This window comes from Tamandua tetradactyla, chromosome 6, assembly GCF_023851605.1.
Source record: "Tamandua tetradactyla isolate mTamTet1 chromosome 6, mTamTet1.pri, whole genome shotgun sequence".
NCBI classification, from domain to species: domain Eukaryota; kingdom Metazoa; phylum Chordata; class Mammalia; order Pilosa; family Myrmecophagidae; genus Tamandua; species Tamandua tetradactyla.
Window position 1 is genome coordinate 72,476,227 of NC_135332.1, and position 12,016 is coordinate 72,488,242.

Genomic DNA, 12,016 nt, shown 5'->3' on the forward strand with positions numbered 1-12,016 from the left:
TGTCTGTATCACAGACGCCGGCGTCCACCTAAGCAGAATTAAACAAAGCTGGGAGGGTAAGGGCATTTTCATTCCTGGACACTCTCTAAAAGAAGGACGAGCTCTGTCCATAAAGGCCACAGGTCTAGGAAGTCATCACCTTTGGGGAACCTGCATGGGTCAGTGGCTTTGTAGAAACCCAACCTGGAGATCCATGCAATAAGGCAGAACAGAATAACCAGAAACCAACCCATGTGTCTTCCTGAGGCTTCCTTGAGGCCACAGGTTGGTTAAAATGAAGGAACTTTGTTCCCACACTGAGTATGGCTTGGAAGAGCCCTTGAGGGCAAGGCTCAGCTTTTATGGGTGGCTCAGAGGTGCCTGGGGGCTCCAAAGAATGAAGAAGGTCTCCAGCCCCGAGTGTCAGCTCCTCCACTGCAGGTCCTTCACCCAACCCAGAAAACAAGACTCCTTCCTAGACCTCTCCCTGACCTTGTCATGGCCGAGGGCCCCGCCTGTTATCATCTCCCGGCTGCTAAAGTAAATACCATGCAATGGATTGGCCTATATTAATTTATTCTTAATTTTTACAAAAAAGGCTTATTTTGCAAAAGACACGTTGAGAAAAGAGTCGCTGCAGCCTGGGAGTCAAGGCAGGGAAGTTAACAGGCCTCCCTAGGGCCTGCTGTGGGGGCAGAGGTCAGGGACAGAGCAATGACAAGTGCTGGGAAGTGGTGGGGCCCCAGGAAGGGGACAGTGCCGCTGGATCAGCGCGGCTGGCAGGTCGGGGGTGGGCCTCGCAAGTGACCTCACCGCTAACTGTCCCGGGCCCCAGCTGGTGCTGCTGACCGGGCGGGTGCTGCCTCCGGCTTGCTGGACGGCTTCCACCAAGGGGCCAGGACAGCGAGTCCAGGACGGCAAGTGCAACTCGGGGTGAAGGCTCACGGTTTTGAGGTGAGAAGTCCAAAATGAAGGCGTCATCAAGGCGATGCTTTCTCCTCGAAAACTGGCATTCTGGGGTTGGCTGCCGGTGACCCTTGGGCCTTGGCGTCTCTCTTACATAGCAAGGCACACACACGGCAGCGTCGTCTTCTTTCTCCTCCAGGGTCCACTGACCTCCAGCTTCTTCCCACGGCTTCTCTCTCTCGCTCTGAATTTCATTCCACTTATAAAGAACCTCAGGAATCCGATTAAAGCCCTACCAGGGTGTCGGGCCACCCCTTCACTGATCCTGAAAAGGTCCTATTTACATCGGGACCACATCAAGACAAGAACGTGTCCAGGTGGGGGTCACAGCTCAACCCAGCAAACCAGCCTATCCCAGGTTCCGCCCTAGACTTCCCAGACACAACTCAGATACAAGGATAGCGGTGGCAGTGCTTCTGGGGGGGAGGGGAGGGGCTGGGGCATGCCCTCAGCTCTCTTCTCCTAGGCAGGAGCAGGACTGGGAGCCCCCAGCTCAGATGGGAGCTGGGGGGACTTGCCTTTCCCCTTGGCTGTCAGTTGCTCCACTGGCGAGGGAGGGTGGTGGCCTGGGGCCTCTCACAGCTCATTGTGGAGTGGCCGGCACTGGGGAGACAGCTTCTCCTCCAGGACCCCGTCGGGGGCACACACCCAGGGGTCGTGGGTCTCCCACTGCCACTTGGCCAGTTGGGTCTTGAGCATCCCCAGCACCTGGGTGTAGCGTGGGTCGGAGGCCAGGTTCCGGATCTCATGGGGGTCCCGGTGCCTGTCGTAGAGCTCCCAGCGTTCCCGGTAGTAGTAGTGATGAAGCTTCTTGTACCAGCCGGTGGGCTGGCCCGCCATGGTGCGGTTGAGGAGGTCCTGGAAGGTCGGGGAGACATAGAAGTCCTGGTCGATGGGAAAGGGCATCTTGAAGTGGAGGTTGTGCACGAGACGGAACCCCTGGTGGAGCACGGAGCGCATGGGGTAGGACATGGTGACCTCATGGTGGCTCTGGCTGCCGAAGACGGGGGCCCAGAGGGGCTCTGCATCCAGCGCCGGCAGGAGGGACCGGCCAGTGAGATGGACAGTCTTCGAGCCGAAGATGGTATAGCTGGGGTAGGGGATGGAGAACCAATCCAAGATGGTGGGCGTGAGATCTGGAAAGGAAGGGGCGTCTGAGCTCGGCGGGGCCTTCCGGGGCACAGGGCCCACCCTTCGGAGGACCTGGTCAGAGCCCCAGGACAGTGGGGCACCCAATGTGACCGAGTCACCTCCAGGAGACTGCCCTGCCCGCGACACCTCTCAGGAGCATTGGCCATCTGGGTCAGGGGGCTGCCCATCACGTAGGGAGGGGCCTGGCTGGGTGGTGGGCACCCTCCTAAACACAAGCCGGGCAGGAAGGCTCCCTGGGGGAAGGGTGCGTGTGATTTGGTTCTGCAGGACAGCCGCAGAGCTTCCCAATTTTGTGCACTGGGGCCTGGGTTGGGAGGACCCCATCTCCCACAAGATGTCGAGGTGACCACCCCCAGAACTTCAGAACATGATGCTGCAGGTGGAAACAGGACCGCTGCAGGCTGACGTAAACTGAGGTGGGGTCAGAGCAGAGCAGAGCTGACCCCAATCCAGACGGATGGGGGGGCGGGGGGTCGTTGTGAGAAGGGAAGAGTCGAAGGAGAGAGAAGGTGGCCATGGGAAGACAGAGCCAGAGGTGGCAGGGTCGGGTCCCCCAGCCCAGGGTCGCCAAGGGCTGGCAAACATGGGAAGCCGGAAGCGGCCAGGGTGGATCCTGCCCCAGCATCCTGGGAGGGAGCGCGGCTTGCCCATGCCTTGGTCCTGGCCACCTGGCCTCCGGAATGGCGTGGGAATAACCGTCTGTGGTTTTAAATGCCCCAGTTATTTGGGGTAATTTGTTGACTACGGCCCCAGGAGACTCAGACAGGAACAAAGACGGATGCAGATGGAACATACTGCTGCTGGGAGCCAGACCCCCAGCAACTCTGCTGGGCAGGGGGTAGGCACCCCGAGCTGTCTCCCCCGGCCAGGGGTCTCCCTTGAGCCCCCACAAAGCTCACCTGAAAGGTGGAAAGAGACATGCCAGGCTATGGCCTGCTCTGGCCCCCTTGGGAAGACAGCACGTTGGGGTGCAGTGGTCTCAAAGTGGGGTCCCTGGGCCACAGCCTCAGCATACCTGGGGACTTGGCGGCACCCCAGATCCACCAAATCGACACCCCGGGAGTGGGGCCTCTCGGGTGACGCTGATGCATGCTAAGGTTGAGGGCCACGGCTCACAGCAGAGAGGCAATGGTTTTGAAGGCTGCGAGGCCCAGGCTACATCCCAGCCCCAGTGCCTGACCTGGGGAGCCCTGGCCAGGGAAGCTGCTTCCCCTCCCTGAGCCTCTTCTCCTTCTGCTGTGGAACGAGGTGACCGTCCCTTCCATGCCAGGTGGCACGAGAACTACATAAGGTAGCAGGTGTTGAGTGTCTTCAGATATCGGATCACATTAAATCTTGGCTTCCGTCCCCTCCTCACCGGGACACGGGCAGAGGCGTACCTAGGAGGCTGACATGGGCCTCGCTGACCTGGCCCCAGCGTTTCGGGTGCTCTGGGGAGGACACCAGCAAGGGCTCTGCGGTGCCCGACGAGTACAGGTTGGTCCTGCCACTGGGGAAGGGGATTCCGTTGTCAGACGTGAAGATCACAAGGGTGTCGTTCAGGACCCCTGCTCCCCGCAGCTCCTGGAGCACGAGGCCGATCCCTGCAAGGTGGGGGGGTGGGCAGCACTCAGCCACGGACGCCACACAGAGCAGTGGGCACCACGCATGGCCTCGTCCTGACCCCAGGCCTGCAGCCAGCACTCCCTCTACTTCCAAACACCCCCCAGCCCTTTGCGCCAGCCCAGGCCTCTCCTGGCACCCGGCCCGGCTCCCAGATCCTGGAGCAACCTAGCACAGGCCTCTGCCTGACCCCTTGCCTCCAGGGGCGCTGTCGTCCCCTGGCACCCTGCTTGTCATCTGCATGCAGCTGCTACCTACTATATACACTGGTTTCTATTTTGTAGAGTCTCCTGTCTGTTCTGTAGAGCTGGCAGGGACAAACTAGTGCAGGGATGGGAACACTCAGTTCCCCCTACTCACACCCCCTTCCCAGGTCACCGGGAACGGATGGCCCCTCCAAAGACCCAAATCTGACTTGGATCCCATGGCTGCAAGAGTATTTGGAGTCTCTGTTCCACCTCTGGGGCACCCAAAGGACGTGGCCTGGGGGACAGTTCTGCACGAGGCCACCCCCAAGCCTGAGTCTGCCCACTCCCAGCTTGGTCCCTAATACAGGCTTCTGCCCGGCCCCCCAGTACAGCCTTCCACTCTGAGACCCTGGCTCACACCACACCGCTGCCTGGGACCCACCCTGGCACCTGACCTGGCTAAGAGCCACCTGCCCAAGACTAGAAACTCAAGCTGCTGGCATCCCCCTGCCTGGGCTCCCTGATCCTACCTTGGTCCATTCGGCCAATGGTGGTGTACTGGGCGGCCAGGTCAGCTCGTGCTACCGGGGTGTCGGGGATGAAGTAGGGCACCTGGGGCGGGGGTGGGTGCAAAGTCAAGGCTAGAACAGATCAACTGTGGGAAGGGAAGGGGGTGTGCGGCCCTTGGGCGGGGGTAGGAGATGTCGATGCCAGCTCTTTCCAGGGCCTGGCACTGTCTGATTTCCTATGAGCGGATTAGCCTAGCACATTCTCTGCACATCACTCCACATCTTTATGCTTCTCTCCGCAGGCCCCACAGGCGGGAACACAGGAACATGCTAAGGTCACATCCATGGGGGCTGCAAGCTCAGGGGAGGAAGCAGGGCTGGCGGGGGTCTTGGGACATGGCACTGGGCTCCTCCTACCAGCACATCCTGGGGGTCGTAGACGTGGGGGGTCCAGTCTGGGATTCTCCCCATGCCGCTCTCCCCATTTCCAAACTTCTCGCAGAAGCTTCCGTACTGGGGCTGGGAGTGCCCGCAGCGGTGGGGGTCGTGGAAGGCGAGATAGAGAAAGAAGGGCCTGCATGCGGGAGGGAATGGGCTTGAGGGCCGACCTCTACCCTGTTCTCAGGTGTGCCCTGAGAGCCCCTCTCCCTCTGATCAGCTCAACTCGGGCACCTGAAACCTTCTCTCCTGCCCCCAGCAGACTGAGGACCCCAAGACCGCCAACTGAAGAGTCTGGGGTGGGAGTCGGCATGGGGGCCGGCAAGGCAGGGGCAGGCCTCGTACCTGTCATCCTGGGTCTGCAGGAATTTCCGGACGAGCAGCTTAATTTTAGTGATGTTTCTCCCCACCTGGAGGACAGAGCTGTTCTCCTCCGTGTATGCGAAGTCGAACGGGTACACGGCCTCCGGCCCCACGTGCTTCTTCCCGATGATGCCTGGGGAGGGGGCAGGAGAGGCTGGTCCAGGGGCACCCCCTGCTTCACTTGACACCTCCATCCTGCTCCGTGTCACCGGGGACACGTCACCAACCCCTCTGTGCCTCAGTTTCCCCACCCCACCACGGAGCCACAGCCCTAGCTGGGAGGGAGCAGCCGGTGGCTTCGGCCTTGCTCCATGGGGCACGGGGCAGGCGCGGGGAGGGGCTTGCTCAGCCCCCTGCCCTGGCCTCAGCCCCTGCGGCACCTCACCTGTGCGGATGCCGGCCTGGCTGAGCAGCAGCGGCAGGCTGCGCACCTGGGCGAAGGAGTCGAAATGGTGGACATCCTGGTGCAGGCCGTACATTCCATTCTGGTGCTGTGGGCAAGACCCTGTGAGCCCAGGCCGCCCGGCCGCCACGGCACCGCCTCGGGCACGCTGCCCTCCCCCACGGCTCACCCGCAGAAGGGGCCCTTCTGGGTTCCCTCCCTGATTTAAACTCCACGTGGCCAGCACCCCCTCCTCGCCAACGGGCCATGTACTCTTCCCGGGAAACCAACACATCAGCAGGAAAGCAACGAGACCAGAGGGATGCGACCCAAGATTCCGGGCAGCTTCTATCTTTTTGGTTTTGCTCCCTTGAATTTTCTAACTCTTCTATCACAATCACGTAGCGTAGAGTAAAAATGACAGCACCAGACCTCTTTTTGTTAACAAGATTATTATACTGTAGAAAAAAGGAGATACACACGCTAAAAGCTCACAGCCTGCAGGAAGATGTAAGGCGAGAGGAGAGTCCCTTCCTCCGTCTTGTGGCCAGCTGTCCAGAACGGGCCACGGCTAAGGAGCCTGCTCTACCTTGCAGGACGCGGGTGGACAGACAGGCAAGCCTCCTCCTCCTCTCTAACCACGCCCGCCTTCCACTCATGGCCTCAGTCCCCGCAGACGGGGACTCTCAGGGAGTGTGGGCAGCAAACAGTAAGTCGAGAGCAAGTCCCAGCACCAGGCTCTTTACACACAAAGGATAAACTAGGCTGGGCCCCACGAGGATCCTCCGAGTGAGAATTATTCCCATCCTGTTTCACAGCTGGGGAAACTGAAGCACAGAGAGGTTAGTGATGTGTCCCCGGTGACACAGAGCAGGGGAGTCGGGCTCAGGGTGGGCAGTCAGGCCTCGCGGTCTGCGTGGCTGACCCTTGGGCTGTGCTTTCTCTTGGTGCTGCTGGGACCGGGCCTGGGCAGGGGTGGAGGTGGGTGGGTGTGGGGAGGGATGTGGAGCACCCCAAGGTGTGCTCTCCACCTGGGCCCATCTCACCCTCACCTGGGGCAGGCCGGTAAGGAGGCTGGCCCGGCTGGGTGAGCAGCTGCTGACTGAGGTGAAGGCATGGCGGAAGAGCAGGCTGCGGCGGGCCAGGGCATCCAGGTGTGGGGTGGACACTGCACTGTTGTTGTAGGCGCCGCTCTCAAAGCCCCCGTCGTCCGCTGAGGTGGGAACAGGGAAAACGGGGTGAGGGGGTGCTGGGTGGGCATGAGGGAGACGGGATCCAGGCCGTCAAGCCAGGCCGGGGCTGAAGGCATGGACAGGGGCACTCCATCAGGCAGGCTGGAGCTCTGCAGAAGCCGCCGCCCGAGGCACATTGCGGGGGCCTGTCTGCACCCTGTGACGGCGTGTATCCCCCACCGACCCACGCACCGGCCGCTGGCAGTGTGGCAGGCCTGTCTGGGAGCCCCAGGAGGTCAAGTCCAACCCCTCTGCCCGCAGGAAGCAGCCAAGGCCTACACAGGTGAGGAGGACCCTGGGCCTCCAGGCTCCTACAACCACACCCTGGAGAAGTGGGGACCAGGGGCTCCCCAGAAGAAAAAATGGGGACCCCCAGAGCCAACACCTGCGCCTTGGAGAGAGGGGATGGCCGGCCTCAAGGTGGGCTGCCCGGGACCCCCTGGGGCAGACAGGCAAAGGGCAGGTGTCAGCCAGTGGGGCTGCAGGAGTGGGTGCCTGTGCAGGGCCTAATGGGTGCAGGTGCAGGGTCTCCTGGGTGTGGGTGCAGGGCCTCCTGGGTGTAGGTGCAGGGTCTCCTGGGTGTGGGTGCAGGGCCTCCTGGTGGGTGCAGGGCCTCCTGGGTGTGGGTGCAGGGCCTTGGGTGTGGGTGCAGGATCTCCTGGTGGGTGCAGGGTCTCCTGGGTGTGGGTGCAGGGCCTCCTGGTGGGTGCAGGGTCTCCTGGTGGGTGCAGGGTCTCCTGGGTGTGGGTGCAGGGCCTTGGGTGTGGGTGCAGGGTCTCCTGGGTGTGGGTGCAGGGTCTCCTGGGTGTGGGTGCAGGGCCTTGGGTGTGGGTGCAGGGTCTCCTGGTGGGTGCAGGGTCTCCTGGGTGTGGGTGCAGGGCCTCCTGGGTGTGGGTGCAGGGTCTCCTGGGTGTGGGTGCAGGGCCTCCTGGGTGTGGGTGCAGGGTCTCCTGGGTGTGGGTGCAGGGCCTCCTGGTGGGTGCAGGGTCTCCTGAGTATGGGTGCAGGGTCTCCTGGATGCGGGTGCAGTGTCTCCTGGGTGCGGGTGCAGGGTCTCCTGGGTGTGGGTGCAGGGTCTCCTGGGTGTGGGTGCAGGGCCTTGGGTGTGGGTGCAGGGTCTCCTGGGTGTGGGTGCAGGGCCTTGGTGTGGGTGCAGGGTCTCCTGGTGGGTGCAGGGTCTCCTGGGTGTGGGTGCAGGGCCTCCTGGTGGGTGCAGGGTCTCCTGGGTGTGGGTGCAGGGCCTCCTGGTGGGTGCAGGGCCTCCTGGGTGTGGGTGCAGGGCCTTGGGTGTGGGTGCAGGGTCTCCTGGTGGGTGCAGGGTCTCCTGGGTGTGGGTGCAGGGCCTCCTGGTGGGTGCAGGGTCTCCTGGGTGTGGGTGCAGGGCCTCCTGGTGGGTGCAGGGTCTCCTGGGTGTGGGTGCAGGGCCTTGGGTGTGGGTGCAGGGTCTCCTGGGTGTGGGTGCAGGGTCTCCTGGGTGTGGGTGCAGGGCCTTGGGTGTGGGTGCAGGGTCTCCTGGTGGGTGCAGGGCCTCCTGGGTGTGGGTGCAGGGCCTTGGGTGTGGGTGCAGGGTCTCCTGGTGGGTGCAGGGCCTCCTGGGTGTGGGTGCAGGGCCTTGGGTGTGGGTGCAGGGTCTCCTGGTGGGTGCAGGGTCTCCTGGGTGTGGGTGCAGGGCCTCCTGGGTGTGGGTGTAGGGTCTCCTGGGTGTGGGTGCAGGGTCTCCTGGGTGTGGGTGCAGGGCCTCTTGGTGGGTGCAGGGTCTCCTGGGTGTGGGTGCAGGGCCTCCTGGGTGTGGGTGCAGGGTCTCCTGGGTGTGGGTGCAGTGTCTCCTGGGTGTGGGTGCAGGGTCTCCTGAGTGCGGGTGCAGGGCCTGCTGGGTGCGGGTGCAGGGTCTCCTGGGTGCGGGTGCAGGGCCTCCTGGGTGTGGGTGCAGGGTCTCCTGGGTGTGGGTGCAGGGCTCCTGGGTGTGGGTGCAGGGTCTCCTGGGTGTGGGAGCAGGGTCTCCTGGGTGTGGGTGCAGGGCCTCCTGGTGGGTGCAGGGTATCCTGAGTATGGGTGCAGGGTCTCCTGGATGCGGGTGCAGTGTCTCCTGGGTGCGGGTGCAGGGTCTCCTGGGTGTGGGTGCAGGGCCTCCTGGGTGTGGGTGCACGGCCTTGGGTGTGGGTGCAGGGTCTCCTGGGTGTGGGTGCAGGGCCTTGGTGTGGGTGCAGGGTCTCCTGGTGGGTGCAGGGTCTCCTGGGTGTGGGTGCAGGGTCTCCTGATGGGTGCAGGGTCTCCTGGGTGTGGGTGCAGGGTCTCCTGGTGGGTGCAGGGTCTCCTGGGTGTGGGTGCAGGGCCTTGGGTGTGGGTGCAGGGTCTCCTGGTGGGTGCAGGGCCTCCTGGGTGTGGGTGCAGGGCCTTGGGTGTGGGTGCAGGGCCTCCTGGGTGTGGGTGCAGGGTCTCCTGGTGGGTGCAGGGTCTCCTGGGTGTGGGTGCAGGGCCTTGGGTGTGGGTGCAGGGTCTCCTGGGTGTGGGTGCAGGGTCTCCTGGATGTGGGTGCAGGGCCTTGGGTGTGGGTGCAGGGTCTCCTGGTGGGTGCAGGGCCTCCTGAGTGTGGGTGCAGGGCCTTGGGTGTGGGTGCAGGATCTCCTGGTGGGTGCAGGGTCTCCTGGGTGTGGGTGCAGGGCCTCCTGGTGGGTGCAGGGTCTCCTGGTGGGTGCAGGGTCTCCTGGGTGTGGGTGCAGGGCCTTGGGTGTGGGTGCAGGGTCTCCTGTGTGTGGGTGCAGGGTCTTCTGGGTGTGGGTGCAGGGCCTTGGGTGTGGGTGCAGGGTCTCCTGGTGGGTGCAGGGTCTCCTGGGTGTGGGTGCAGGGCCTCCTGGGTGTGGGTGCAGGGTCTCCTGGGTGTGGGTGCAGGGCCTCCTGGGTGTGGGTGCAGGGTCTCCTGGGTGTGGGTGCAGGGCCTCCTGGTGGGTGCAGGGTCTCCTGAGTATGGGTGCAGGGTCTCCTGGATGCGGGTGCAGTGTCTCCTGGGTGCGGGTGCAGGGTCTCCTGGGTGTGGGTGCAGGGTCTCCTGGGTGTGGGTGCAGGGTCTCCTGGGTGTGGGTTCAGGGCCTTGGGTGTGGGTGCAGGGTCTCCTGGGTGTGGGTGCAGGGCCTTGGTGTGGGTGCAGGGTCTCCTGGTGGGTGCAGGGTCTCCTGGGTGTGGGTGAAGGGTCTCCTGGTGGGTGCAGGGCCTCCTGGGTGTGGGTGCAGGGCCTTGGGTGTGGGTGCAGGGTCTCCTGGTGGGTGCAGGGTCTCCTGGGTGTGGGTGCAGGGTCTCCTGGTGGGTGCAGGGTCTCCTGGGTGTGGGTGCAGGGCCTCCTGGTGGGTGCAGGGTCTCCTGGGTGTGGGTGCAGGGCCTTGGGTGTGGGTGCAGGGTCTCCTGGTGGGTGCAGGGCCTCCTGGGTGTGGGTGCAGGGCCTTGGGTGTGGGTGCAGGGTCTCCTGGTGGGTGCAGGGCCTCCTGGGTGTGGGTGCAGGGCCTTGGGTGTGGGTGCAGGGTCTCCTGGGTGTGGGTGCAGGGCCTTGGGTGTGGGTGCAGGGTCTCCTGGGTGTGGGTGCAGGGTCTCCTGGTGGGTGCAGGGTCTCCTGGGTGTGGGTGCAGGGCCTCCTGGATGCGGGTACAGGGTCTCCTGGGTGTGGGTGCAGGGTCTCCTGGTGGGTGCAGGGTCTCCTGGGTGTGGGTGCAGGGCCTCCTGGATGCGGGTACAGGGCCTCCTGGGTGTGGGTGCAGGGCCTCCTGGGTGTGGGTGCAGGGTCTCCTGGGTGTGGGTGCACGGTCTCCTGGATGCGGGTGCAGGGCCTCCTGGGTGTGGGTGCAGGGCCTCCTGGGTGTGGGTGCAGGGTCTCCTGGATGTGGGTGCAGGGTCTCCTGGATGCGGGTGCGGGGCCTCCTAAGTGTGGGTGCAGGACCTCCTGGGTGCGGGTGCAGGGTCTCCTGGGTGTGGGTGCAGGGTCTCCTGGTGGGTGCAGGGTCTCCTGGGTGTGGGTGCAGGGTCTCCTGGGTGCGCGTGCAGGGTCTCCTGGGTGCGGGTGCAGCGCCTCCTGGTGGGTGCAGGGTCTCCTGGGTATGGGTGCAGGGTCTCCTGGGTGTGGGTGCAGGGCCTCCTGGGTGCGGGTGCAGGACCTCCTGGGTGCGGATGCAGGGTCTCCTGGGTGTGGGTGCAGGGTCTCCTGGTGGATGCAGGGTCTCCTGGGTGTGGGTGCAGGGTCTCCTGGGTGCGGGTGCAGGGCCTCCTGAGTGTGGTGCATAGCCTTTTTGTAGGCCAAGGCAAGGGGCAGGGGGTGGGGTGGGGGCGCTGGTGGATCCTTCTCTAACCCGCGCAGGTGTCTTGGTGCTGGCTCTGGAAGGATCCAGATGGCTTCCCCTTCACACAGAGCGTGTGGGGCTGGCTTTCCCCCCACCTCGGAGAGCAGTTAGGTCAGTCAGCTGGCCCGCCCCCTAGAGACCACAAAGCTAAGCTGGCTAATCAGAAAGTCAGAACTGGCAGAAGGCCAGACCTCAAAACAGGAAAGAATCCGGGCTCCCTGTCACGAGCTGGGCTCTGGTCACCCAAACCGGAAGTCCCCTGCACAGCGAGTGCTGGAGGGTTTCTGAGACGGGATAAGGATGGGGACAGGGTGTGCGTGGGGGGGGGGGGCGTGCCCTTCCCCAGGGAGAAAGGGGAGTTTAGGTACAGAGCATTCCGCGGTCTAAAAAGAGCAGGGCAAACCTCTGGGGGTCACCACCCGGGAGGGATGAGAGCCCTGGGGTGGCTTGGCTGTGCGCCCTGGGCCCCCGGGGAGCTCTGGAAAGGGGCCCTCTGGGTGGGCGCGGGCTGCTCTGGGTATCCGTGGGAGTGCAAGGCCAGAGCAGGGACCGGGGGTGTGTGTGATGAACTCTGGGGCGCCCCAGCCACCCTCTCTGCGGGGCAGACCATGAAGAGTCAGGTGGGGGTGCGGTGGGGCAGCGGAGAGAGGCCCAGGGCCGGATGGCTGGGGGCGGTGCAGAGAGCCGGGCGCCTGGAGCAGGCACGGGCTGCTGCTGGGGTGGGGCACGGTAGGTGGCACGGCGAGGGCGACACTCACCGAGGAGCAGCAGCACGTTGCGGGAGCGCGCCCTGCGGGCCGAGCAGAGCCCTAGGACGAGCAGCAGCGCGCAGCAGGCGGACGCGGGGCGGCGCATGGCGGGCGGCGGCGGCGGCTAAGGGCGC

The 12,016-nt window shown here is 64.2% G+C and overlaps 1 protein-coding gene across 2 annotated transcripts; it reads right to left on the reverse strand.

The window, feature by feature from the left end:
- Positions 1-538: 538 nt before the first annotated feature.
- SGSH (N-sulfoglucosamine sulfohydrolase) lies at positions 539-11,991 on the reverse strand. Of its 2 annotated transcripts, XM_077166165.1 has the most exons (8): positions 11,892-11,991; positions 6,632-6,792; positions 5,583-5,688; positions 5,180-5,330; positions 4,814-4,970; positions 4,418-4,499; positions 3,477-3,680; positions 539-2,081 (listed from the first exon to the last, which is right to left on the reverse strand). In XM_077166165.1, exons 1-8 carry the CDS (start codon positions 11,986-11,988, stop codon positions 1,522-1,524), a joined length of 1,518 nt encoding a protein of 505 aa, XP_077022280.1. In that variant the 5' UTR covers positions 11,989-11,991; the 3' UTR covers positions 539-1,521. The 2 variants fall into 2 exon arrangements, with proteins under 2 accessions (XP_077022280.1, XP_077022281.1); XM_077166166.1 differs by lacking the exon at positions 11,892-11,991 and having other exon boundaries at positions 5,583-6,406; positions 6,632-6,731.
- Positions 11,992-12,016: the final 25 nt, after the last annotated feature.